At 34.4% G+C, this 13714-nt stretch overlaps 1 protein-coding gene across 1 annotated transcript in view; it reads left to right on the top strand.

Annotated features, from left to right (window-relative positions):
* Positions 1 to 13714, top strand: part of LOC142339978 (uncharacterized) — a 90666-nt gene that overhangs the window by 7047 nt on the left and 69905 nt on the right. Inside the window, exon 2 of the mRNA XM_075390356.1 lies at positions 4622 to 4865. Within this exon, the coding sequence (XP_075246471.1) occupies positions 4622 to 4865 (244 nt within the window). The remainder of the gene's footprint in view (positions 1 to 4621; positions 4866 to 13714) is intronic.

Consider the following 13714-nt stretch of genomic DNA (forward strand, 5'->3'; position numbering starts at 1 on the left):
AAATTTAACCGGACAAGAACTGACCGATAATTGAATAGCAATCCATACGATAATAAGTTTTTTTTGGTTTTTTAAGAACAGACTGATCAAAAAATGGCGTGTTTTTTATCTACTGTTAATCTTCAACTGTTCTGTCTAATGAGTAAAAAATCACTGAAAACGTTGGAATTGAAGTTTGAAATTTTGGGTTTTTCGAAAAAAAAATTGAGACAGAAACCATATAGGGTTAAAAAACGCCATTAAACCAAACGAACCAATTGACTTTTTTAAATCAAAAAATTATAGCATCTTAAACCTGCAATATAGAAAAAAATATGTCCTTAAAGATAAAAAATTTTGTAATATTTAGAAGCAGATAATATACTCGATAATGGAAAGATGACCTGGGGAAAGTTTTGTTCTCTAAATCTAAAGAGTTATGAGTAAAAAACTATTTTTTCAAAAACATTTTTTTGAAACCCACTTTAATCGGGGGAAGAACTATATACTCAAATGGATTTTTCTATTCAGTCAATTTTGGCTGATCGATATATTCATCGTACAGGGTTGTGAGTTGTATCATTAGAAAGCCCGTCCAGCGTAGAATATATAACTAAGAAGATTTTTTTTAATTTCGTTTTTTTTCCACGTAGTTTTTGAGGTTTAATTTCTTAATTTTTTGCCAATTTTCTTTAAAAAAATGCTTAAAATTTGTAAAGATAGTGTTCTTTGTTTTGCTTATAAATTTAGAAGAGTGTTAATGCACTGTTTGCGTCAACTCTTTATTTAAGCTTGCCTGATTAACACATCTAGACTGCTGATGCAATCTTCGTTTATTCCAGAGAAGACTAGATAGACTTCTGCATCATTTGAGAGTGTTCTCGAAACAAAAATTTGTTGGTATTTTGCTAATTTAACTCGATTATTATGCACAATGCCTCATTTTTTTGATAAATACACTTTTTTTTAAAATTATACGTATCCATATTATTCGGAATAACCATTTGTTCCTAATGGACAAACGGCATTAACAAGGCTAGTTTTGGTCTAACCGATGTTTTTTGAAACCCAAAAATGTCTTTCTTAAAGTGGTTTTGCATTTTTTACGTTAAATACAGAAAAACTTAGTAACAACAGACCCAATTTTTCCCTAAGTAGAATCAAAGAAACCTATCTAGTTACTTAGTGGAAGCTTATGGTTGTTATGACTTTAAAAAACACATCCTTTCAAACGAAACAATGGGTTATTGAGCTTTACAACAATATCTTTAATTGGTCAAATTGTAGTTTATGATCACCAACGACAAGTCGCACTTGCAAATAAATCTCAAATAATGGTCACCAACGACATGTAAATAATTCTCATTATTTACATGTCGCCTTGCACAATATTGATGCCGAAGAAAGTCACAATTGAACATGTCTAATGTATTTAGGGCATTGCTCTCTATTTTAAGGGCTTCGATACCAGTTTCAAGAAAAATAATTAAACCTTTGGTTTTCGTCCTTATTTGTTGTCCTTTTTGTTCGATAAATTCTGAAAACTGCAGTTCTTAGTGACTTTCTATGGATGAATAAAGGAAACAGTTCACTGGTTTCTTTGCTACCTGATACCTAGTATCAAAAATGAATCACATTTCCAGTTTTATTGGCGTTGAATAAGATCGTAATTGAAAAACATGTAATGTTTTTTGTGATTTGCGTTTTGTTTTAACGTCTTCGATACCGGCGTTTTTGCTAAATTTTAATTTTATCATTTTTCTTTTTTCTATTTAACTTTTGTCTATTTATCGGTTTTTTTTGTACACGTGTGAATTATTTTGAAAATGAAAGATCTCAATGGCTTTCTTTTGAGAATTAAAAGGAAATATTTAGTGATTTCAAATGATATCTAATGTTCGTTTGTCTGTGTTAAGTGTTTTCAAAAACTCCAATGTGTTTTTCAACCTCTCCCTTCTTCTTTTTTACTACTTGTTAGCTATTCCCATTATTCAGAGGGCAAATAACTCAATATTGGTGTTCAAATAAAGTATAATTGATTAGAACTGGTTTATCATGGAATAGAATGTGATTTGACGCCTTCGACACCGTTTTCTTGCAAAACTTTTTGGAATTTTGTCTTTCGGCTGAATTTTTCGTTTGTTTGACTAATGACAAGTCTCAAAGTCTTCATGTTGAGGTATATTTGAACATAAACCTATTTAAAGGTTTCAATGGATAGCCAAAGTTTTTTTGACTTTGATATTAATTGTTTTCAAAAATTACAAAAATAATTTTTAACGTTGCCATTTTGTTCTTTGTTGGTCTAGTTGTTACCTAGTCTCACAATTAAGAGGTCACATATAGCATTATTGTTTTTCAGACAAATCTTAATTGTTTTTTTAAAAATAGATAAAGGTTTTATCTGCTTCGACAACCATTTCTCTCAAAATTCAATTGAAATTTGTTTTTGTATTTGTCGTTTATTTTTTTTGGGCGTGTAAAGAAAACTTGATATTGACGAGTCTTAATGTCTTTGCACGGAGGTATGAATGAACATGAACCAATATAAATGTTTTAGTCAATATCTAATGGTTTTAATTATTCAAAAGTAGTTTTTCTTAAAAAAACGAACGTATATTGTTAACTTGACCGTTTTTGTTCTGATTTGTCTACTTGTTACCGATTCTCATTAAAGATTGGTACCGTGTTGTTCTATAGTCAAGTACAAAAAAAATTGTGAAGTTCAGATTTTATTTAACGTTATTGTAACTTTGTTATTACTTTTTTTTCAAAATTATAGAGATTGAAGTCTGGATGTAAATGTTTGGTGTCGTAATTTGGTTTTTTCATTGTCAGGCCTTGTAATCTTAATAACGAAAAGTGTCATCGGCCCACTAATGTATTGTTCACTTTACTAAGTGATTTGAGTTTAAAGTATCATTTTCATCCCTACGCCAATTATTTCTGAACAATATTTGAATTTTTGAACTTTTTCTACCTGTTCATCATTTAGTAGACAATCGAGCCAAAATTGTGCTTAAGCGGGGTTGGAACAATATGTGCGAACGCCTCGTTGTTTTTAGGTCTCATGTAAAGGTACTTTAAAACAGAGCCAGCAGATTGCCGGAAAATAGCCGTGGTAGACGCCTGTGGCCTTCCATGAATTGAAACAACTAAAAAATAAGATAGACAGATTGACCACCAGCCCTTTAATAGACCACTAGACTCTTTGGTTAGATTCGGACTGTCATTTTTGTGAGAGATATGCGCTCTATAGGGACAAACCCTAATGGAGCTTTTTCAAAAGTAATGAACGATATTTTTTCTGAGATATTATTCTTTTATAATTTTTTCTGAGAACAAATGACATTGCTCACAAAAATTTAGCAGCAAAGCAGCAGAAATCACTGAAACTGAAAAAAAGAATGGTCGCAAGAATCTTCGATGGGGACGATGAATTAAAAAACCACGATGTCCACAAAAAAAGCCGCTAATGCATCGCGGCTATTATTCAATTAATTGTCATATATTTCTCCTAGTGCAACACATCTCAAAAATCTATTGCTGGTTGATTTGAATGCGTGTTTTGTGCACTTCAATCACCATAAAACTGATTTTGTTTCGCCACGTCAAAAGAGAGCTTTTTGTAAAAGTATTTTAAATATACCTTCCCATTTTTATAAATCAAAGTAAGTAATGTGAATCAAATATGATTTGAATTTGAGCTTTTTGACGGATTGCAAAAAAATCATTGATCAACAATCCGGGAAAACTGATACACCAGATTATTTGTCGGCAAGTTGCAGGACAAAGAGTCAAAGATCTAGCATATGACGATAGTGTCAGTATTTTTTGAGTTCTTTTGACAAATTAGAGAGTTTTTGCATAAAATTTTTTTCTGATTTTGTTGAAGTTTCGGATGAAAAAGATACGTATTCTAAAAATTAATCGTGTTTTTCTCTTGCCTTTTGTGTTAACCTCCCGGGTCGAGGTTTGGCGGTGAATTTTCGTAAGAAAAGCAGTGAAATGCGGTGAAAAAATTTTAACGGCGTATTTCTTTCATCTTTTTGTGGTGAATGCGGTGAATCGCGTTGAATTATTTATTTTCACCGCGTTCTCGGTAATCTTACAAAAAACAAAATTTCATTCACGGGTTCGAACTTTCTACCTCCTGCGTGTCTCGCACTTCTTATTGCACCGCGCCAACTGTCAATAACTGCTTTGAAACTTCCTGTGAATTTGAGTAAACGTTGGAAAACAAATGCGGTGAACTTTTGTAAGAAATGCGGTGAATTTCGCGGTGAATTTTTGTAAGCAATGCGGTGAAATGCGGTGAATTATTTTTTTCCATCGCGTTCACCGCATTCACTGCATTTCTTACATTATTTTCCCACAAAATTTGATGCTGTGAATTTTTGTAAGAAATGCGGTGAATTCGCGGTGAGTTCTTTTAAGAAATGCGGTGAAATGCGTTGAAATATTTTTTTCACCGCATTCACCGCAATCACCGCATTTCTTACAAAAATTCGTCGCATTCACTGCATTTCTTACACAATTCACCCAAAAATCTCGAGCCGGGAAGGTCCTGGTTAGATAATAGCGTAACTATAGCGTGATATGAGCTTAATACGATTTGTATAGTCGTGTTTGTCTATTTTAGCTGGCGAGTGCTTTTGGCATTGACCGGAAACACCTGTTTGACCAAAGGAGCGCGTATCTTCTCCTGAGTCAGAATGAGACTCCAGTCTCACCAAATAAATTCCAATTGACTTTTGAATGTCGGCCGTTTCGAGACCCAACCGAACATGACAGGTTCCGCTGGAAGGAAAATTTGTTCTATCATCCTGTAGTTCGAAACAAAAAAGATACCCAGATGACCAGGGATATAACCTTCAAAGTGAAAAGTTAGTAACATTGTTCAGGGAGTCACATGCGCTTTGTAAATCTGTGTTTGCTCATTAAAATAGCTTCTGTTAAGCAGAATTCAACATATATTTTAAACTCTTCAATTTGTCCAGGCATCCCTAACTGCTCATTCTGAGTCTTCGCTTCTCGGAGTTTCTTTTTGTCTTATTTGCTCGTTTTCAAAATCCAATCTAAAGCAAGGCAGCTAAGTGTTACGTATTCATTATTTTGATTGTGGATTCGCACGCACAAGTCCAGATCCAGACTTATGGAAAGAACCAAATAGTGTAGCAGGTTTGGTCAACATTGACCAAAATAACACAGTCAAAATTCATAGTTAAAGTACAGCAAAATTCTTTTCATGAGTCGAGTAAAACTCTTTTCATAAGTCTTCTTTATTGCCAATTTAGAAAAAAACCATTATTTTTCCGTTTGCTGCCGCACATACTCAAGCAGCAACGCAGCCAGTCCAAAAAATTCGCCAAAGCAATCCAAATTGAAACACAGTTGGAGATCTTATAAAATTTGCAATTCCTAAGATAATGCAGCCATCGCAGCTGGACTATATTAACACGACATTACTTCGTTGACTGAAACTTGGTAGTTTAATTGCTTTCTTTAGTTAGCTTTTTCCCATTAGCCATGATGAAAACGTGTCGTTATTCTGTTGTTTTCCCTTTCAAAGCAAAAAACTTTCATTTTTAATGCATATAACTGAAAGATCAGTTGTTCTTCGCAACCACAAATGATGAGGGAGCATACATGTTCGTACAATTTTTGAGGCAAAATACCTGACACATGAAAAGACTTTTTCTCGGGCAAATTATTTGATAATAGATTTGACCTAGTCAATAACGCATAAAAACATTTCTTCTGGACTTTTGATTTGACTTTTGCTCAATGCAAATTTTGCTCCTCAAATGTTTTGTTCGAGAAAAAAGTCCAGTTGAAATTTGGTTCAAGCAAATATCCAGATTGAAAAAAAATTTGGTCAAGCAAAGGTTCAGGTGACTGATAAAGACAAGCCAAGTCCTTTTCACAGTTTTTTTGTGTCCAGCACGGGGTAATCATACCCATTTTTGGTATATATATATATATATATATATATATATATATACATATATATATATATATATATATATATATATATATATATATTTATATATATATAATATATAAGATTTCACTATGATGCTATTTTCTTGCCCTCAATTTATGATGCTATCAAACAGAACGGACTATTACGGATCACACACTTCGGGATCCCTCTATGTAGGCTGATCTATCTGATAAAAGGAATAAACAAGTCGAAGGCAAATATATATGCCCAAGACCTGTTCGCGCTAATGAGTGTCAACTAAAATTCAAATGAGGGCTGGAAGGGTAAAATAATTAAAAAGATTGTGTAAATATACAAGCTTTCCCAGAGTAGGAATTAATAGAGTTGAGCTGTTTGCTGTTGATGTTGTTGTAGCGTTGGTGATTCTTTAATTTGTGCGCTCGAAAAGTTAATAAATTATCTGTAAAAATTTTGGATTTTTTTCTGTTTTTGAATATTCAGATTTAGCTGAGGAAAAACAAAACAGTTGTTTGCTGCTGATTCTGGGCTTTCTTATCTCTCACTAATTTAATTCTCTCCCATTCGTCTGAGGAAACTTATAAAATCTTCTCAGCTCAGTTTGAGCCAATAGGGAGCGAATCACAAAATCAAGTTCATAGTGAGGTGCTTCCTAAATTTCCTATTGGCCGAGAAAGGCAAGAGATTTAACTCTTTTTTATCTCACGGAAGAATTCTTGAAACTCCAAAAATTAATAGAAATCTAAAGACTGAGAGCGCCAAATGTTTATCACGTAGGCGCCTGTTTTCTGCTTTTCCCCTCTTCAAAAACCGCAGCAATTATGGTTTTATTGGGGGCCTTTTATGAGAATCTGTTGTCTTTTCCCCTGAAGCAATCTGCTTCATCTTTATTGAACTTGGAGGAGAAGATCTGCATTGAGACTGTCAAAAGCAGAATTAATTTAAATCAAAAGTAAGTGCGGTGAAACAGGCCGCCTACGCTCAACAACGCACTTTTTCTACCCTGGATATAGGCGAGGAGATCCAGGCCTAAAGTTGTGTTAATTTAAATAAATCGAATAAAGTTTTTTAAATACTTGTGTAGTAGTAGCCTTAACAAGCATTAATTTGTTTATCACGCAGTGAAAGAATGGTTAATTAACGCCTAAATACGTTCGCTCTAATGCGGGATGCAGTGTGAGTCAGTTTGTTTGGTGGGTTTGTGTTGTTACGGATTGGAGTTGAACTTGTGTGGAAGAATCATGCAATGCTGAAGGAAAGGCTGCCCATATATATGAGATAAACCGCAAAAAGCGATGAGGATGGTTGATGTATATAGGTTGATGTATATAAAGTTAATCGCAAAGGGCGATAAAGAAGTTGAGATGAAAAAGAAATCGCAAAAGGCGATAGAAATTGACTCGTATAAAAGCAATCGCAAGATGCGATAGAGGTGTATTATAAATTGATCGCAAAGGCGACATGTTGCAGCATTAAGGAAAAATCAATCGTAGTTCGGAATTTCTTCTTGGACCAAAAGTTTCCTGGTGAGTTCATTCATATACTCATTGAACGAATTACTATCAATTCAAGACTGAGTGTTTGTTCTTCATCTTTCAGAGTAATGACTTCGTGGATGTCTTGTTTTTCCGTATCGGAGTTTTTGGCAATTCCTGTTGGGCGGTCAATCGTTTAATTAATCGTTTTTGTTTTCCACTCTTCTTTTTGTTCTTTTCTAATTTGAACGTTAATTCTTTGATTTTCTCGACAAATTTCTTTTTTTCAATGCCTAACTTTTTATTGGCTGATGTGACCTTGAGATGTTTCCGAGCAAATGCTTTACTGATCTGCCTCAGGTTGCTGTTGTCAGTTTTTCTGCATCTGTTTGGTCAAAACGTACTGGCGTCTCCTGTAATCGTCCAATTTTTTCTTTTTCTTCCATTGTTTTCCATTTTAGAGTTTTTAAACTTCATTTGTAGTTCCTGTAGTTCTGTTGCTTTGATATATAACGGTTGCCTGAACTTGGTGTTTCCCGAAATTAGTGACTTTTTCGTTATTTCCCCGTGGTGGTCTTCAGCTGATGAAAATGTGGTTATGGCATCATAGGGCACGTCTGCGTAGGTTTTCCAGTTGATAATTTCTGATATTGTATGTTTTTGAAGTTTCGTCCTGATTTTTGGTTCTCCATGTATTTAGGTCGCTGTGTAAGGAGAATTCTGGTACAATGGGCAATTCGCTTGTTTTCATAAAAATATGGTCATCTGTGTTGAAATTTTGGACCTTAATTTTGTTTGAGACGACGAATTTATTAAAATTGGTCTTCAGTGCATATTTCAAGTTGGTGACAAAGTTGGTTTTCTGAGTTCAATTGCACTTATCCAATTTTCTGTATATTTAGGCGATACTTGGTCATTTTTTGTCAGCGTCGGTTAGCAGGTCGCCGATGTTTGACAGTAGAGGCTGCCCAAATATATGAGATAAACCACAAAAAGCGATGAGGATGGTTGATGTATATAGGTTGATGTATATAAAGTCAAATCGCAAACGGCAATAAAGAAACTGAGATGAAAAAAATACGGGCTCAAATGCGATGAATGTGTCAAGCGTGCGGCGATAGGATTGAAAGGATGGGCTGCGACTGATTGTGCTGGTTGTTGTTGAGATGACTGATTGTGATTTGAGATATCTACACTGCGAACTGATTGTTTGCTAGTCATGGTGATTTGTTGGTAGGGGAGTGTTTTTCTTTTGCTAAATGCAATTTTTATTTATTTTTTAAGGAGAGGGGGTAATAATTTTTTTTAATATTTATGCCAGGCGGGCAGCCCTGCACAAGTTCATCTTTCTCCGCTGCCCGGAGACGCGAGTCTTGTGGAGTTTGTCACACTAACACTGCCGCAACGAACCGTGCAGCTGGAGAGATAACTTCTCTGTGCTGAAAGAAAGAAAATTTTTGGGATCTTTTGTCGGAAATTTGGATTATCGTGTTAGGGTTCCACCGAAGATGAAAGCCCATAAGATAAATTTTATTTCCTTTTCAAGGAGGGAAAAAAGTAGTTGAAAAATGGCACATAAGATAAAAGTTGTTTGGGAAATAGCCATGAAAGAGGTGAGTGAATGGAGGAAAATTTGTCAACACATCCTTACTTCAGGGGCAAGCGAAGACAGGCTGGAGAAAGGTGAGGTATCCCTTTACGGATGAGAAGGTGAAAGAAGAAAATGTCATTTCGACTCGAGTTGTTCTGGTTTACTGAACAACGTCGTCTAATTGGGCATTTTTTCCGCTTGTTTATGCATACTCGACAGAATCGATGTGCGTCATATTGTGAAAAATGTGGATAATTTGTCATTCCTAATTCTGTTTTCATTTTTTTGCATCTGAAGTAGGATGTTATCAGGACTGGGAGACAAGATCGCCGACAGATGGGACACTTGGGACGTTTGGATTTCTTTTATAAAGGGCCTTTCTGCAACGAACACATTCATAATGAGGATTTTTCTTTTGAAATTGTTCATGTAGTTTTTCCACAAAGACGGTTTTGCGTAAACATATTGGCAAATAATGTCCTTATGGTGGTAGATCCAGCAAAGTGGTCGAGAAAGGGTTGTGAGAGACCCATTGAATAACTGTTTTTCCTGAAATGAGACAATAACAGGAAAAACTTCGAGGAACTGCAGTGGGACAAGATTAATGAGAAACAATTTGACAAAAAAAGTAAATAAGATAAGTGTAAAAATTTAGTTAAATAGGTCTAGTTTTGTCATCTTCCGTATCTTGAAATAAATTGGCCAACTGCAGAAGAGAGATAATGGTTAATAAAATACTGCCAATTTGCTTAGCAGAACGAAAAAAAAAGACTGAGCAAAATGATTGGATGCATTTTGTCATACCCATGAGCAACGTAGGACAAGCATGAAGAAGTTGACCTGTTCTTGGTAAAAACTGAAGTGAGTCAGGGAGATCGAGTGGGTTAACAGAAAATCAAACTGGAAGGGAATTAAAATTTGGTAAGTTTTCGGACTCATTTTAGCTTATGCGAATGTTTTCTTCGCAAAGGGGGCAAAAAATATAATATTTTACGCAGAATTTACAGAAGTTAACGGGTTAATGATTATTGTGGTGAAACGTTTTTGCAACGGAATATTGAAGACTTGTTTGTTGGCGAACATCACATTGAAACCAGTTAAAGATTGAGAAGATGTCACTAAATTTAGTGCATATAGGGCAAAAGTTATAGCCCATATTTCTTATAACATTTTGATAACAGAGCAGACACATCACGTGGGGCAACTCATTCGGGAGGCTCATGTCTTAAAAACAATCGTTTCGCGTTTGCAGCATTGACAAAATAATGTGACCAGTTTGGATTCTTCAGTATTAATTTCGTTGTCATTTGTCTTCATATTTGAGACAATTTTGTTGGAGGGGATTGTGTTTAAACTGATTGAGGTAATGGTTGTTGAATTTTTTGGGATTTGATTGTTTGGGATTTGATTGCTATTAGCAGTATAGTTTTTAACATCAAAAAGTGGAAAGCGATACTTATGACAACGAGGAAAACAGTTAAAGTGAAAAATCGAATAATATTGGTGTAAACATTGTGAAGAGTTTGTAAACACATTTGTGAATCGAATTTTTTACCAGGGAGTTTTTGGACCAATGGTTCATTTACACAATGGGCATTTTGTGGTGGTGAATGTCATACACTGGCAACAAACTGAAACTCCAGGGTGTAAATCTAAGAGTTGTCTGTGGCAAGTGGCTAACCTTTTGATTTCTTGACAAAAGTCACACTGGAAATAATGGCAACTACGAATAGTATAAATGAGAAGTATACAAATGGGGCAATTTGGTTTGGTTCAATATTTAAATAACTCATCTCTACAAGGAGTACAAGCAAAATGGGGAGTCTGACCTTCTAGGTTCTGATGCAATAATTTGAACTGACGTCAAGGGCAATAACAAATAGGCTATTTGATTTTAGTGGTTGAGTCATTTTGTTTTTGTAGAGAAATTAATTCCAAAAAGTTTCCCATTGTATTGACAGATCAGAGATATTAGGGTATGGACTTCTAGTCCATGGTGTTCAAGCTCGTTGGGAATAGTCACATTTCAACCTGCAATGGCAAAAAAACTCCGGTGTTGACCGTTTGGGTAAGTGTAATAATGATCAATGGTTCTTAAGCTTAGGAACATACAGTTTATTCTGATACATGCTTTATAGTGTATGTAACAAAGACTTAACCATCTTTCTATTTTAATATTTTTAACTTTTTCCTCACGAACGAACAACATCATTTCATTTTTGATAACTGGTAGGAAACGATAGAAAAAGAACAAACTGATTTGAATACAAACGAATTAGCAGGAAAGGGAAAAAGAAAGGACAAACATAATGAGAGGAAAAAAATATTTGAGGAGAGAAACTTATATGTATAATCAATTACTTATCTGAAGAGCACCCAAGTTGACTAGGAAATGCCCTTTGATTTTAATGAGGGATAGAAAGAACTCCCAGTGCATCATTCCAATGGTGACTCGAGTAGAACCCTCGCATCCAATTTCGTAGTCTGCATAATGGATTATGATACAGGGTTGTTCTCTTCGGCGGGTGTTTCAGTGAAAGACTTCTCGAGGAACTCTATTTTCACTAGACGGTTGGTCACCAAAAAAGAACAGCATTATAGAAGATCTAAATTAAACGGCGTTTCGAACCCATCAAAGCTTGGGATATATTTTTTAAAAAGTGTCCAATATGGGGAAGATGGTGTTAAGGTTATTGTGCCATCAGTCCAAGTGTTTAAATATTCAACTTGGAGTATTAATTGTGGGATTACTTTGTTACATTTTATCGTGATAGATGTTTTTTCAAAAAATTGAATTTTCACAAGACAATTTTGGTACAAGAATATCATTGCTGCGTTTAATTGTTAATTTTGTCCAACAATTAGTGATTGAATTGTTTTGACAGAAATCGGTTTTTGGCAGGTCAAAATAGATATTGTGAGGTACACAGTTAGGATTTTCTAGAATAAAAGGAAGAACTTCCTATTGACTGAGAGAGGGTGAATGCTTATTATGTAAATTTTTTCACTTTGGATCTTTTTGAGTGTTACTAGCATGGTAGGTACAGGAGTTGGTTTTGCATCGAAAGGTCGTTGAATTTTGTAGAACTTGACCGATTTATTTTTAATTGTAAAATCATAGTTTGGAATGGTACTTAAGCAATGTAGATTGGATGTTGAACTCCAAAGATTGAGTTCCGTTTGTGAGCTAGAAATGATGATGAATTCAGCGAACTGAGGATGAGCAATGAAGGCAGTTAATAGTCTGTAAGCATTTGTCATAGGCTCTTTCACGAAGGTCATTATACTTATAGCAGAAACATTATATACGGGTAAAAGCTCTCAAAATTATTATGACCGATTCTGACTTGTAAGTTTCTATTAGTTAAGTGGATCATGTGTGTTAGTCTAGATCTTTAGGCAAACTATTAGAATACAATTGTGCTGAATACACAAAATAGTTCCAATACAACGAATGAGGGGTTAAAATGACACTATCGTTTTTCCAAGTGTCCCAAAATTGGAATTTTATTACAATTTGAGGGAAAAAGCTATAATTTTTTATCAAATTCTTCTTCATTTGATAGATTGTAACAAGTCGATCTTGAAACAAAAAAAACATTAATGTAGCCGTTTTAGTTGTTAGGAAGTTTATTGCTTTTCATTTCAAAGCTATGTATTGACGTGTGCTTATTAGTAAAAATAGATTATATATAAAATGTCAACTATTGCTAAAAGCAGGATTATCGACTACACTTGTTATTGATAGATGACCTATCAATCGGATTCCCGTTAGCGAGGACCGAGTGTGGTAAAATTTAGTTAATAACTAGATGAACGAAAATGCTATTAAACTGTTGAAAATGGAATATAAGAAATAAAAAGAACTAAAGATTCCGCAAATTGGTCTCAAAGTTGAACTTACAAGAGAATTCATTATCTAGTAAGATTTTTCTTCAGGCGCTTTGAAACAATTTTGTATTCGATTCCAATGTTTACAAAAGTAATTGTGTAATCAATGAGGGCTCATAACAAAAAAAAGTGTTGAAAATTTGAATGCGGTACGTCGAGATCAATAATGTCAACTCAAAGATGCAACTCCAATACTCACATTAGTTCCTAAAGTAGAAAAACTTGATGATGAGATTTGTCCAGTGTATTGTCAAAATTGAACGAATAAAGCTTTAGTCTGTTTACTGAATTTGGGCTGAATGACATATCATCCTTGAGGTAAATGTAAACAAGATTTAAATTAATTGGAAAGGCCCAATACATATGACTTTCATAATTCTTTGGGACGAACAATTTTTAACTTTTTTTTGCAGAGATTATTTTTACGTCTTTTGCTATTTTAAGTAGGTGCCACCACACTTCGAATGGTAGCTCAATTTTGTGATTGTGGTTTATGAAACTCGATGCTTGGGTATGTTGCTTTACTGTTTTCAGTATGACAATGCTCATCAATTTTAGTTTCTCTTGGTTGATGCTCAACACCCATGTAGTTTTTTTCTATGGTGCTGCAAGCATGATAATTACTAAGCGGTAAAAAAAACGATTTGTGCTCTGTGGAGCCGATGGTTGGGTATCGTTAGAAAATACAGATGTAAAGAACGATGAGATATAAAGATTATAAATTGCTCCTAATAGAATTTTTCAAAAACCTTTTGTTCTCTTGAAAATTTTGTGAATTACGAACGCTCTTATGATAGTTACAATTACATCAGC

This window comes from Convolutriloba macropyga, chromosome 5 (genome assembly GCF_964194025.1).
Source record: "Convolutriloba macropyga chromosome 5, txConMacr16.3, whole genome shotgun sequence".
In the NCBI taxonomy this organism is placed as follows: Eukaryota; Metazoa; Xenacoelomorpha; order Acoela; family Convolutidae; genus Convolutriloba; species Convolutriloba macropyga.